General features: G+C 42.6%; 1 protein-coding gene across 1 annotated transcript in view; it reads left to right on the top strand.

Annotated features, from left to right (window-relative positions):
• The window catches only part of LOC149458577 (uncharacterized), a 62,331-nt gene that overhangs the window by 34,780 nt on the left and 11,685 nt on the right, over positions 1–15,866 (top strand). Inside the window, exon 8 of the mRNA XM_089682058.1 lies at positions 5,272–5,445. Coding sequence (XP_089538184.1) covers positions 5,272–5,445 — 174 coding nt within the window. The remainder of the gene's footprint in view (positions 1–5,271; positions 5,446–15,866) is intronic.

The following is a 15,866-nucleotide window of genomic DNA, read 5'->3' as shown; positions in this document are numbered from 1 at the left end:
TTCCCATGAGGCATTGCAAAGATTACAAAACTGACAGTTACAGCTATGACTTACAGAGGCATGATGGAACTTGTACTCCTGCGGCTCTCAGGTTGCCTACCCCTGGTCTAGATAAACTGATTTGCCTCTGCTACAGTTATGAAAGACTTACAGATGTTGTTCCCTTCCCCTCCGCTTATTTTCCCTCTTGTGACTGGACAATGAAAGGAGAAGTAGCGAACCGATGAGATCATCTCTTTTTCACTCTCCTCTCTTCTCCTATCAGCATGTTCCTTGTTACCATATGGGCACTGAAACACAACTGATTGGTTCCTTGTACTGCCTCTCCCTCTCCCACTGTGCTATACAGAGATTGGAAGAGGCTACTACCAAGACAGATTTAGGTGGTTGTACCACTTACATTCCGAACAGGACATACTCTGACTTCCAGTCTGTAAACTGCAAACACCATATTCCCATTATTTCATGCAGATAAAACCAGAAATACCTATTTGAGTTAGAGGTGTGCACAACAGAAACATTCTTTGACCTTCATTTCAGATTTGTTCATTAAGTCCAATAATTTTGATTTCATCATATTTATGACACTGGAGTGGTTAGATTTCGGAATTTGTTCATCTTAAATTTGTCATATTAGTCATATACTTGGATTCATTTCATATATTTGTTATTTTCAAATCAATTCAAAATACAAATCTTTAAATTTTATTTGTTCTATTTTATTATATTCTGTTCAAAATGCAAATTTCCAAATTCAAATTTTGGAAGATTGTTATAGTCTTTCTTTTTTATTCTATTCTAATCTTTTAAAAATTTGAATTTCAAAATTCTAAATTCAAATTTCAGAAGACGGCTATATTCTTTCTATTTCATTCTATTCTAATCTGTTCTATTTGAAATTCGAATTTCAGAAGATGGCTATATTCTTTCTATTTTAGTCTATTTTAATTGAAATTTAAATTTCAGAAGATGGCTATGTTTTTTCTGTTTTATTGTATTCTATACGAAAGTTGAACTTTCAGAAGACGGCTATATTCTTTCTATTACATTCTTTTCTATTCTAATCTTTTCAAAATTTGAATTTCAAAATTCAAATTTCAGAAGACAGCTATATTCTTTCCATTTCATTCTATTCTATTCTACTTGAAATTAGAATTTCAGAAAATGGCTATATTCTTTCTTTTCTATTCTATTTGAAATTAGAATTTCGGAATATGGCTATATTCTTTCTATATTATTCTATTAAATTTGAAATTAAAATTTTGGAAGATGGCTATATTATTTCTATTTTATTCTATTCTATTCGAAATTTGAAATTCAAATTTCGGAAGACGAATATATTATTTCTATTTTATTAAATTCTATTTAAAATTCGATTTTCAAAATTAAATTTGAATTTCAGAAGATGACTATATTCTTTCTATTTTTTTCTATTCTATTCGACACTCAAATTTTAAGGTTTGAATTTTGTAAGTCAGCTATGTTCTTTCTATTTTATTCTATTCGTAAGTCAGCAATATTCTTTCTATTTTATTCTATTCTTTCATTTTCTAATCTGTTATTTTATATTCTATTCCTTTCTATTTTATTCTATTATATTTTATTCTTTTATATTCTATTGTATTCACTTCTCTTTTATTCTCTTCTATTGTATTCACTTCTGTTTTATTCTATTCTGTTCTATTCTATTTTACTGTATTCTATTATATCATTATATCCTTTTATTTGCTATTCTGTTCTTTTCTATTCCAGCCTAAGTAGGAATCATCATCTTATTTCACTTATTTATTGAATATGTTTCCATTTCGAATTCAATTTAGAATTCAAACTCATTTTAGAATTTGAATTAATTTTTAAATTTTATTTAGGATAATTTGTTTCGTTATAATTTAATTTGGATTTGTTGAAATTCATTACTATTATGATTTGGAAATTCGGATACATCCGAAAAACAAAAATGTCGTCTGATTCTTGATTCATAACTAAAGATTGAAATTTAAATTTAGGGAAGACGGCTATATTATTTCTATTTTATTCTATTCTTTTTTTCTAGTCTAGTATTTTATATTCTATTAATTTATATTGTATTCTATTCTTTCAAACAGAAATTACCCCCTTTGGGACTTTGATGCAGTGGACATACCATCACTCATGTATTCATAAGGAACTTTTTTTACTCATATACTTTATTGTACAGAATTGTTATTAAAAATACATTACAATTTAAAAACACACTGGCTCTGATAGCTATTTCAGGTATATATTCCCTTTGTGGGATTACAACAATACAACATTCCTAAGATAACTCCGACACGTTTCGATCATTTCACTTTTAGATCTTCAGGGGGCATAAGAGCAAGAGGGATCTCTGAATAAACACATATTTGAGATTAGTAATAAATGATGTATAAGGATGTCAATAACAATTGTACAATCTCCATTTCCATACTTAAAAAAAAGTTAAATGGTTAATGTTGATCAGAGCAGTGATAAAAATACTGGCGTTCAAGGTGGAACTGCATGGTCCAACATTCAATAGTGTAAACTATCAGGAGAACAAGAGTGATCACATACCCATCTCGTAATACTGGCGGCAGAGAGGGAAAGTCAAATCACCCTCCATATCCTTCTATAATTATCATAAGAAAACAAATATTAGTAAAAAAAGTTCCTTATGAATACATGTGTAATGGAATGTCTGCTGCATTAAAGTCCCAAAGGGGGTCTGTAACGAAACCGACCCCACTCTGCACTTGGGTACTTCCGTTAGACTACCGCTTCCCCATCCGAACACCGACCACAGACACCACAGCCGACCAAACAAGACTAGATGACACCAGTCTTGGAAGTAAACCAGGAAGTAGACTACATTATTTTAACACAGATACAAGATATATACACTCAAGGGAACAACCCCCCCTCCCTGCATAATGACACAGGGTGAGGCAATCTACATTTAGTAACAAGAGTCACACCAGCAGACAGTCCCATCAGGAGAGAGGGCTGCTGAAGACACCCCCTACCAAGCCAATACACATAAACACATACATCCCATAATAGTTTGCTCCCAAGCAAGACACACAATAGAACACTGGGATGCAACCACATGGCATTAAATAATCCACAAACCTCCACCCCAAAATTTAGGACAGATCACCCTGTACCCCTAACAGGCACAGGGTGACTTACACATAATAGGAATATGGGGGGCTGAGACAGGGGTCTCCCCACCTCTCTAAAGTGAGCTGTGTTTCATGGGCCCCCCACCCAAAGTGACTCCCGCCACAGGGTCATTTCTGTTTGCATTTATGCTGGGGATGAGCAGCTACTGTAGATACCTGATTTCTCCCTTTGATTCTATTCTATTCTTTTATATTCTCTTGTATTCACATCTCTTTTATTCTATACTATTCATTTCTATTTTATTCTATTCTAATCTATTATGTTTTACTGTATTCTATTCTTTTCTATCCTTTTATTTTCTATTCTATTCTATAAAGCAGCCTAGTAGGAATCATCAACTTTGACACCTTCCAGTATTTATTGCAATATGTTTCCATTTCAAATTCATTGCAGAAATCAAATTCAATTTTGAATTTGAATTAATTTTCAAACCATCCTAACATGAGAATTGTGTTACTAACAGAAAGATAGATAGATAGATAGATAGATAGATAGATAGATAGATAGATAGATAGATAGATAGATAGATAGATAGATAGAATGATAGAGATAGATAGATAGATAGATAGATAGATAGATAGATAGATAGATAGATAGATAGATAGATAGATAATAGATAGATAGATAGATAGATAGATAGATAGATAGATAGATAGATAGATAATAGATAGACAGATAGATAGATAGATAGATAGATAGATAGATAGATAGATAGATAGATAGATAGATAGATAGGTAGATAACACCCATTACAATCTGCCTGTAGAAAACTACTTGAAGGAGAGACAACTCCTGTCACCCTGCACAAGTAGTAGCAGCAGTGAGTGGTCTTTATTACAGGAAGCTCCTGCACAGAGGGAAAGTTTCACACTAGATTACTGCACAGATCTGGGAAGAATACACAAAGCACACCAAGTTTCATGGAAGAATACACAGGACACTTACATTCAAACAATAGTTCCTTCTCCTGAAGTTCCCCTTTAAAGCCCCACTTCAGGATTAATGGTTTGTCTCTGGTCAGGGGAGAAAAGTTGGCAACCTATAGTGTTTGAAGGGTGGGACACCAACCAGCCTGACCAGCAATGAAGAACATCCACACCTGAGATCATTGCACTCTATTTTCCCATACCGGCTTTAAGGGGTAGCAGCAGTGAGTGGTCTTTATTACAGGAAGTTCCTGCACAGATGGAAAGTTTCACACTGGATTACTGCACAGATCTGGAAGAAATACACAAAGCACACCAAGATTCATGGAAGAATACACAGGACTCTTACATTCTTACAAAGGACTCTTTACAATAGTTCATTCTGAAGTTTACCTTTAAAGCCCCACTTTGGGATTAATGGTTTGTCTCTGGTCAGGGGAGAAAAGTTGGCAACCTATAGTGTTTGAAGGGTGGGACCAGGGATGGACTGACCATTTGGAAACTCGGGCACTGCCCGAGGGCCCGGGGTCAGTAGGGGGCCCCATGAGATGCCCCTGGTACCCTTTTCATAGGCTTTATTGAGTTTGTGCAAGGACACAGGGGCCCCATGATCCCCTATTGCCCGGGGGCCCCATGAGTTGTCAGTCCGCCCCTGGGTGGGACACCAACCAGCCTGTCCAGCAATAAAGAACATCCACACCTGAGATTTGCATTTTTTCCCATACCGGCTTTAAGGGGTTCAGCCTTAAGCCCTTTGAGAGTTATTTAGCTGGGCACCTGTCCTTGTGGTGAAGTTACGTTTCTAACCAATGTTATGAATGTAACAATTTTGGGTGCTCAGTCTATGTCGACCCATGTTGGTTTATTAAAGACATTGGTCAATAAATGAGCTGTTTTAACGTAATAAAGCTGTGGCTTTGCCCTTCTGCTGCAAACTGTCTTGTATATTACTTGGGCCGGGTTCACATTTCTATAAGTAATTGAGTTACAATCAACTAAGCCTATAGTTCTCAGCAGTCATGGTTCTTCTACACTATAAAAGGTCTGATGGTTAGCATGGGATTCCTCGCAATATTACTCTTTACTCTTCCATGATGTTTATAGAGGATTTCTGTATAATATTTTCCTTTACTAGTCAACTCTGTTATACTTTTTTCCACAGTGATGTATGCTGTAGGTGGCAATGCTAAAGGTGAGCCCTGTGTCTTCCCATTTATGTATAAATCCAAGTGGTATTGGGACTGTACCGGAGATGACAGCTCTGAAGGACGCCAATGGTGCGCTACAACAGAAAATTATAATATGGATCAGAAGTGGGGATACTGTACACGTAATTGTAAGTGTTGTGTTTGGTCTTGCTGATGATATGCTGTAGGTTTAGCAAAACGCCACTCTTATTTTTACATTAACAGAACAATTGTGACATACACTCAGCGGCCAATTTATTAGGTCCACCTTGCTAGTGCCAAGAAAATCTCCCCACACCATGACACCACCACCACCACCACCAGCCTGAACCGTTGATACAAGGCAGGATGGATCCATGCTTTCATGTTGTTTACGTTAAATTCTGACCCTTCCATCTGAATGGCGCAGCTGAAATTGAATACCCATTCTCCTCCAACCTCTGACATTAGGAAGGCATTTTCCTCCACTCAACTGCCACTCGCTGGATATTTTCTTTTTTTTGGACCATTTTCTCTGTAAAACCTAGAGATGGTTGTGCGTGACAATCCCAGTAGATCAGCAGTTTTTGAATTACTCAGACCAGCCTGTCTGGCACCAACAACTATGTCATGTTCAAAGTCAATTAAACCCCCTTTCTTTCCCATTCTGATGCTACACACCACCTATGCTACCCACATAGCACCATCTGCTGGTGGACCTAGGCTATCTCCCTCTGGTACAGTCACCCCAAACATCTGGCATAAGACGTTTTACCTCTTCACCACTTGAGCCTGCTTTTAATTTCTAAGATGTAAGTTACTGCTTATCTTTTTATTAAATACTACTACAGTACACACTTAGAGATGCTGTGTTCCTTTGTTCACAATAGTGCTCTATACTGCTGATGAGAAAAGATATTTAGCAGTTTATATTTACTAAAATAATTGCATTTCCATGTTCTGTGTACTGTGGGAGACCAGATATAGTGAATGCAGGGTCTGGGGAGACCGGATATAGTGAATGCAGGGTCTGGGGAGACCGGATATAGTGAATGCAGGATTCGGGGAGACCAGATATAGTGAATGCAGGGTCCTGGGAGACCAGATATAGTGAATGCAGGGTCCGGGGAGACCAGATATAATGAATGCAGGGTCTGGAGAGACCAGATATAGTGAATGCAGGGTCCGGGGAGACCAGATATAGTGAATGCAGGGTCCGAAGAGACCAGATATAGTGAATGCAGGGTCCTGGGAGACCAGATATAGTGAATGCAGGCTCCGGAGAGACCAGCTATAGTGAATGCAGGGTCCTGGGATACCAGATATAGTGAATGCAGGGTCCGGGGAGAGAGGATATAGTGAATGCAGGGTACTGGGAGACCAGATATAGTGAATGCAGGGTCCGGGGAGACCAGATATAATGAATGCAGGGTCCGGAGAGACCAGATATAGTGAATGCAGGGTCCGGGTAGACCAGATATAGTGAATGCAGGGTCCGTAGAGACCAGATATAGTGAATGCAGGGTCCTGGGAGACCAGATATAGTGAATGCAGGCTCCGGAGAGACCAGCTATAGTGAATGCAGGGTCCTGGGATACCAGATATAGTGAATGCAGGGTCCGGGGAGAGAGGATATAGTGAATGCAGGGTACTAAGAGACCAGATATAGTGAATGCAGGGTCCGGGGAGACCAGATATAATGAATGCAGGGTCCGGAGAGACCAGATATAGTGAATGCAGGGTCCGGGTAGACCAGATATAGTGAATGCAGGGTCTGTAGAGACCAGATATAGTGAATGCAGGGTCCGGAGAGACCAGATATAGTGAATGCAGGGTCCTAGGATACCAGATATAGTGAATTCAGGGTCCAGGGAGACCATATATAGTGAATGCAGGGTCCGGGGAGAGCGGATATAGTGAATGCATGGTCCGGGGAGAGAGGATATAGTGAATGCAGGGTACTGGGAGACCAGATATAGTGAATGCAGGGTCCAGGGAGACCAGATATAGTGAATTCAGGGTCCTGAGAGACCAGATATAGTGAATGCAGGGTCCGGGGAGACCAGATATAATGAATGCAGGGTCCGGAGAGACCAGATATAGTGAATGCAGGGTCCGGGGAGACCAGATATAGTGAATGCAGGGTCCGAAGAGACCAGATATAGTGAATGCAGGGTCCTGGGAGACCAGATATAGTGAATGCAGGCTCCTGAGAGACCAGCTATAGTGAATGCAGGGTCCTGGGTTACCAGATATAGTGAATGCAGGGTCTGGGGAGAGAGGATATAGTGAATGCAGGGTACTGGGAGACCAGATATAGTGAATGCAGGGTCCGGAGAGATCAGATATAGTGAATGCAGGGTCCGGGTAGACCAGATATAGTGAATGCAGGGTCCGTAGAGACCAGATATAGTGAATGCAGGGTCCGGAGAGACCAGATATAGTGAATGCAGGGTCCTAGGATACCAGATATAGTGAATGCAGGGTCCAGGGAGACCATATATAGTGAATGCAGGGTCCGGGGAGACCAGATATAGTGAATTCAGGGTCCTGAGAGACCAGATATAGTGAATGCAGGGTTCGGGGAGACCAGATATAGTGAATGCAGGGTCCGGGGAGACCATATATAGTGAATGCAGGGTCCTAGGATACCAGATATAGTGAATGCAGGGTCCTAGGATACCAGATATAATGAATGCAGGGTCTGGGGAGAGCGGATATAGTGAATGCAGGGTCCGGGGAGAGAGGATATAGTGAATGCAGGGTACTGGGAAACCAGATATAGTGAATGCAGGGTCCAGGGAGACCAGATATAGTGAATGCAGGGTCCTGAGAGACCAGATATAGTGAATGCAGGGTCCTGGGATACCAGATATAGTGAATGCAGGGTCTGGGGAGAGAGGATATAGTGAATGCAGGGTACTGGGAGACCAGATATAGTGAATGCAGGGTCCGGAGAGATCAGATATAGTGAATGCAGGGTCCGGGTAGACCAGATATAGTGAATGCAGGGTCCGTAGAGACCAGATATAGTGAATGCAGGGTCCGGAGAGACCAGATATAGTGAATGCAGGGTCCTAGGATACCAGATATAGTGAATGCAGGGTCCAGGGAGACCATATATAGTGAATGCAGGGTCCGGGGAGACCAGATATAGTGAATTCAGGGTCCTGAGAGACCAGATATAGTGAATGCAGGGTTCGGGGAGACCAGATATAGTGAATGCAGGGTCCGGGGAGACCAGATATAGTGAATTCAGGGTCCTAGGATACCAGATATAGTGAATGCAGGGTCCTAGGATACCAGATATAGTGAATGCAGGGTCCTAGGATACCAGATATAGTGAATGCAGGGTCCTAGGATACCAGATATAGTGAATGCAGGGTCTGGGGAGAGCGGATATAGTGAATGCAGGGTCCGGGGAGAGAGGATATAGTGAATGCAGGGTACTGGGAAACCAGATATAGTGAATGCAGGGTCCAGGGAGACCAGATATAGTGAATGCAGGGTCCTGAGAGACCAGATATAGTGAATTCAGGGTCCTGAGAAACCAGATATAGTGAATGCAGGGTCCAGGGAGACCAGATATAGTGAATGCAGGGTCCTGAGAGACCAGATATAGTGAATGCAGGGTCCTGAGAGACCAGATATAGTGAATGCAGGGTCCAGGGAGACCAGATATAGTGAATGCAGGGTCCTGAGAGACCAGATATAGTGAATGCAGGGTCCGGGGAGACCAGATATAGTGAATGCAGGGTCCTGGGTTTAGTAACACTTTAACCTCTTCATGATTTTGTCCAGTGCCTCGAGAGGTCAAGTCTAATCTAACTGGACACAAAACTCTCAAGAGACTTCAGAAGCCATCTTGGGTGATGGAAACGTGAGAACCTACTTTGTTTTGGCATTCTTATCGCAAGTGAGTAGTAAGGACAGGAACCCACTTGTGAGAGATTTAGCACTGTCGTAGTCTCCAGAGGAGGAGGGATAGCTCAGGGAAGGCTTTTTCCTCACTTCATACACTTTGTTAAAGGATAAGTTCACCTTTTGGAAAAAAATAATAAATGCAAATTTTTTTGCAGATGAAAAAATGGGCATTTTATATTTTTGTCTACAGGAGCCTGGAAAGCATTGCACCAGTGATCAGTAGATTGCTGATGCCATGCAGGTCTCCTGCAGACCTGTCAGAATAAGATAATTAGCAGTTTATATTTACTAAAATAATTGCATTTCCATGTTCTGTGTACTGTGGGAGACCAGATATAGTGAATGCAGGGTCTGGGGAGACCGGATATAGTGAATGCAGGGTCTGGGGAGACCGGATATAGTGAATGCAGGGTCCGGGGAGACCAGATATAGTGAATGCAGGGTCCTGGGAGACCAGATATAGTGAATGCAGGGCCCGGGGAGACCAGATATAATGAATGCAGGGTCTGGAGAGACCAGATATAGTGAATGCAGGGTCCGGGGAGACCAGATATAGTGAATGCAGGGTCCGAAGAGACCAGATATAGTGAATGCAGGGTCCTGGGAGACCAGATATAGTGAATGCAGGCTCCGGAGAGACCAGCTATAGTGAATGCAGGGTCCTGGGATACCAGATATAGTGAATGCAGGGTCCGGGGAGAGAGGATATAGTGAATGCAGGGTACTGGGAGACCAGATATAGTGAATGCAGGGTCCGGGGAGACCAGATATAATGAATGCAGGGTTCGGAGAGACCAGATATAGTGAATGCAGGGTCCGGGTAGACCAGATATAGTGAATGCAGGGTCCGTAGAGACCAGATATAGTGAATGCAGGGTCCTGGGAGACCAGATATAGTGAATGCAGGCTCCGGAGAGACCAGCTATAGTGAATGCAGGGTCCTGGGATACCAGATATAGTGAATGCAGGGTCCGGGAGAGAGGATATAGTGAATGCAGGGTACTAAGAGACCAGATATAGTGAATGCAGGGTCCGGGGAGACCAGATATAATGAATGCAGGGTCCGGAGAGACCAGATATAGTGAATGCAGGGTCCGGGTAGACCAGATATAGTGAATGCAGGGTCCGTAGAGACCAGATATAGTGAATGCAGGGTCCGGAGAGACCAGATATAGTGAATGCAGGGTCCTAGGATACCAGATATAGTGAATGCAGGGTCCAGGGAGACCATATATAGTGAATGCAGGGTCCGGGGAGAGCAGATATAGTGAATGCATGGTCCGGGGAGAGAGGATATAGTGAATGCAGGGTACTGGGAGACCAGATATAGTGAATGCAGGGTCCGGGGAGACCAGATATAGTGAATTCAGGGTCCTGAGAGACCAGATATAGTGAATGCAGGGCCCGGGGAGACCAGATATAATGAATGCAGGGTCTGGAGAGACCAGATATAGTGAATGCAGGGTCCGGGGAGACCAGATATAGTGAATGCAGGGTCCGAAGAGACCAGATATAGTGAATGCAGGGTCCTGGGAGACCAGATATAGTGAATGCAGGCTCCTGAGAGACCAGCTATAGTGAATGCAGGGTCCTGGGATACCAGATATAGTGAATGCAGGGTCTGGGGAGAGAGGATATAGTGAATGCAGGGTACTGGGAGACCAGATATAGTGAATGCAGGGTCCGGGGAGACCAGATATAATGAATGCAGGGTCCGGAGAGATCAGATATAGTGAATGCAGGGTCCAGGTAGACCAGATATAGTGAATGCAGGGTCCGTAGAGACCAGATATAGTGAATGCAGGGTCCGGAGAGACCAGATATAGTGAATGCAGGGTCTTAGGATACCAGATATAGTGAATGCAGGGTCCAGGGAGACCATATATAGTGAATGCAGGGTCCGGGGAGACCAGATATAGTGAATTCAGGGTCCTGAGAGACCAGATATAGTGAATGCAGGGTTCGGGGAGACCAGATATAGTGAATGCAGGGTCCGGGGAGACCAGATATAGTGAATGCAGGGTCCTAGGATACCAGATATAGTGAATGCAGGGTCCTAGGATACCAGATATAGTGAATGCAGGGTCCTAGGATACCAGATATAGTGAATGCAGGGTCCTAGGATACCAGATATAGTGAATGCAGGGTCTGGGGAGAGCGGATATAGTGAATGCAGGGTCCGGGGAGAGAGGATATAGTGAATGCAGGGTACTGGGAAACCAGATATAGTGAATGCAGGGTCCAGGGAGACCAGATATAGTGAATGCAGGGTCCTGAGAGACCAGATATAGTGAATTCAGGGTCCTGAGAAACCAGATATAGTGAATGCAGGGTCCAGGGAGACCAGATATAGTGAATGCAGGGTCCTGAGAGACCAGATATAGTGAATGCAGGGTCCTGAGAGACCAGATATAGTGAATGCAGGGTCCAGGGAGACCAGATATAGTGAATGCAGGGTCCTGAGAGACCAGATATAGTGAATGCAGGGTCCGGGGAGACCAGATATAGTGAATGCAGGGTCCTGGGTTTAGTAACACTTTAACCTCTTCATGATTTTGTCTAGTGCCTCGAGAGGTCAAGTCTAATCTAACTGGACAGAAAACTCTCAAGAGACTTCAGAAGCCATCTTGGGTGATGGAAACGTGAGAACCTACTTTGTTTTGGCATTCTTATCGCAAGTGAGTTGTAAGGACAGGAACCCACTTGTGAGAGATTTAGCACTGTCGTAGTCTCCAGAGGAGGAGGGATAGCTCAGGGAAGGCTTTTTCCTCACTTCATACACTTTGTTAAAGGATAAGTTCACCTTTTGGAAAAAAATAATAAATGCAAATTTTTTTGCAGATGAAAAAATGGGCATTTTATATTTTTGTCTACAGGAGCCTGGAAAGCATTGCACCAGTGATCAGTAGATTGCTGATGCCATGCAGGTCTCCTGCAGACCTGTCAGAATATCTGCTTGCTGTACAGGATGTATGGTTAAGCAGATACAGTTGCAAGAAAAAGTATGTGAACCCCTTGGGATTACGTGGAGTTTTGCATGAATTGGGCATAAAATGTGCTCTGAACGTCATCTAAGTCACAACAATAGAAGAACACAGTCTGCTGAACATAATACTACACAAACATTAGATGTTGCCATGGCTTAATTGCACATAACATGTAAACATTCACAGTGTAGGGAGGAAAAAGTATGTGAACCTTTGGACTTAATAACTGGTTGACCCTCCTTTGGCAGCAATAACCTCAACCAAACATTTCCTGTAGTTGCAGATCAGACCTGCACAACGATCTGGAGTCATTTTGGACCACTCCTCTTCACAAAACTGTTTCAGTGTAGCAATATTCTTGGGATGTTTGGTGTGAATCGCTCTCTTAAGGTCATGCCACAGCATTTCAATCGGGATGAGGTCAGGACTCTGACTGGGCCACTCCAGAAGGCGTATTCTGTGTTGTTGCAGCCATTGTTTTGTTGAATTACTTGTATGCTTTGGGTCATTGTCCTGTTGCATCACCCATCCTCTGCGGAGCTTCAGTTGGCGGACAGATGGTCGTACGTTTTCCTGCAAAATGTCTTGATAAACTCTGGAATTCATTTTCCCATCAATGACAACAATTCGTCCAGGCCCTGAGGCAGCAGAGCAGCCCCAAACCATGATGCTCCCTCCACCATGTTTTACAATGGGGATGAGGTTTTGATGTTGGTGTGCTGTGCCTTTTTTTCTCCACACATAGTGTTGTGTGTTCTTCCCAAACAACTCAATCTTGGTTTCATCTGTCCACAGTATATTTTGCCAGTAGTGCTGTGGAACATCCAGGTGCTGCAATATTCTTTTTGGACAGCAATGGCTTCCTCCGTGGTGTCCTCCCATGTACTCCATTCTTGTTTAATGTTTTCCTTATTGTAGTTGTGTCAACAAAAATGTTAGCATGTGCCAGAGATTTCTGTAGGTCTTTAGCTGACACTTTGGGATTCTTCTTTACCTCATGCAGCATTCTGCGCTGTGCTCTTGCAGTCATTTTTACAGGACGACCATGCCTAGGGAGAGTAGCAACAGTGCTAAACTTTCTCCATTTGTAGACAGTCTGTCTTACCATGGACACATGAACATCAAGGCTTTTGGAGATACTTTTGTAACCCTTTCCAGCTTCATGCAAGTCAACAATTCTTGATCGTAGGTCTTCTGAGAGCTCTTTTCTGCGAGGCATGGTTCACATCAGACAGTGCTTCTTGAAACCAGTAAACCCAAAACAGGTGTGTGTTTTTTAAGGGCAGGACAGCTGTCAGCAACACATCCAATATCATCACACTGATTGGAGCCAGGAGTGAGCCAACTTTGACTCCAATTAGCTCTGGGAGAAGTCATTAAGCTAGGGCCTCACATACTTTTTCCTCCCTGCACTGTGAATGTTTACATGTTATGTGCAATTAAACCATGGCAACATCTAATGTTTGTGTAGTATTATTTTCAGCAGACTGTGTTCTTCTATTGTTGTGACTTAGATGACGTTCAGAGCACATTTTATGCCCAATTCATGCAAAACTCCATGTAATCCCAAGGGGTTCACATACTTTTTCTTGCAACTGTATACTCACAGGAGGCTTCAATGAATGAATGTTCCACAGCGCCGTGGTAGTTCATTGAGAACTACAAGCCTGCAGCCGCTAAGGCTGTTGGGACTTACAGTTCATTCATTCATGGAAGTCTGTGAATGAGTGACGCGGCCACGCTGTTTTCAAATTTGACAGATAGTATGAGGATACTTCTCTCCAAACTATCTGTCGGGGGGGGGGGGGGGAAGCAGCAGGCGCAGCTATGGGAACATGTTACATGTTCCACCCTAAAAATGGGTGGAACATGTAACATGTTCTAAAGGTGAACTTATCCTTTAAGTGGCATGGAGGAGTGGAGCCAGTACAGGCTGCAGAAAAATTCTTTGCCTTTTTTTGAGAAGAGACACAACCCCTAGTAACTGAAGTCATTCTCCGGTAACATATCCTGGTAAACACTGAGATTGCATATTCTCTGGATTGTTTTAATCAGTGCTAAAGATCAGTTCATTTGTTGCTGCAAACAAACTGTTCAAGATTTAAATAAAAGACATTAGACATCAGTACCTCAATATTGTGTGTAAGTGTTTCCTCCCAATATAAGGAACCTAATTCAGACCCGGCCTACGCAGGTTTCTTCCCAATGAATATAACAATTTTGGGTGATCATCATCTGAGAGCTGGTTAGTTGGACACACTGTCCTTATGATGAAGATGGGTTTGAATCAAAATTATAAGCTTGGGGTGCTCACAGTCTATGTTCATTTAGATTTTTGGCTAAAATAAATGTTTTTTAATCAAATAAAGCTGTGGCTTTACTCTCCCATTGTAGATTGTTTTGATATTAATTGAACAGGGCTCAAAATGTTATAAATTTGGGTTACAGACAACTTAGCTTATAGTTCTCAGCAGTCATGGTTCTTCTACGCCGCAAAAAGGTCCCATGGTTAAAGTGGTTGTAAATGTAAAAGGTTTTTTTAACCTTAAAGTGGAGCTTCCACCTTCTGCCTCCTCCCTCCCTCTGCTGCCACATTTGGCACCTTGTGGGGGGGAGCAGGCATCTAGTTTTGACAGGTACCTGCTCCCACTTCCAGCTCAGTTTGCCGCGGTGAGCTGAACTGGAGGTTTGGCACTCCCTGCAGCCCTCTGGAATACTTCCAAGGTCCCAGAGGACTTCAGCCCATTCACAAAGAGCAGCGCACTTCGCGCATGTGCAGTGGAAAGCCGGTGGTGAGGCTGCAAGGCTTCACTGCTGGTTTCCCTTAGTCAAGATGGTGGCACCAGTACCTGACAGCCGACTGAAGAATCGGCTCAGGGTGAGGACACTGCTGGATGCCTGGACAGGTAAGTGTCCTACTATTAAAAGTCAGCAGCCACAGTATTTGTAGCTGCTGACTTTTATTTTTTTTTATTGGGAGGTGGCGGGAGCCGGAACTCCGCTTTAGTGCATTAAGTAAAAACCTTTCAATAACAGCTCCCTCCAGACCCCCTCTAAACACTACTTGATTCCATTCTTCTTTCAGAGCTGTGCCCATCTGCTCCAGCTCTTCTCTCCTCTTCCTGGTCTACTAGAGGCTCTGAAGGCAGTGGGAGTTATTGTCTCCTGATACTGGCAGTCAAATCCAGTGGGGAGAGAGCAGGGGTTTGGACCAAGCCAAACTGTGCATGTCAATAGACACATAGGGGTTTATTTACTAAAGCTGGAGAGTCCAAAATCAGACTCCCTTCTGCATAGAAACCAATCAGCTTCCAGGTTTCATTGCCAAAGCTTCATTGAACAAGCTGAGGTTAGAAGCTGATTGGTTTCTATGCAGAAGGGAGTCTGATTTTGGACTCTCCAGCTTTAGTAAATAAACCCCATACAGTCCAACTGGGGATCATGTCCACGAGTGTCCCCATAGCACGGGGCTTGCTATGGGGGCACTCACAGAAGATGAGAATCAGGGAGCACCGTCAGGGGACCCCTGAAGAGAAAGTTCGGGGCTGCTCTGTCCAAAACCATTGCTCAGAGCAGGTAAGAATAACAACCTTTAGAATCATTTTAATATGGGATTCCTCACATTATTACTCTCATTACTCTTCCTTGATAATTTTTGTATTCATTGTGTTTATAGAGAA

The sequence above is a fragment of the Staurois parvus genome, unplaced genomic scaffold (genome assembly GCF_062004578.1).
Source record: "Staurois parvus isolate SC_StPar_1 unplaced genomic scaffold, SC_StPar_1.0 ptg000283l, whole genome shotgun sequence".
NCBI lineage: Eukaryota > Metazoa > Chordata > Amphibia > Anura > Ranidae > Staurois > Staurois parvus.
The sequence above is the reverse complement of the archived record's forward strand: the minus strand, read 5'-3'. Positions and strand labels throughout refer to the sequence as shown.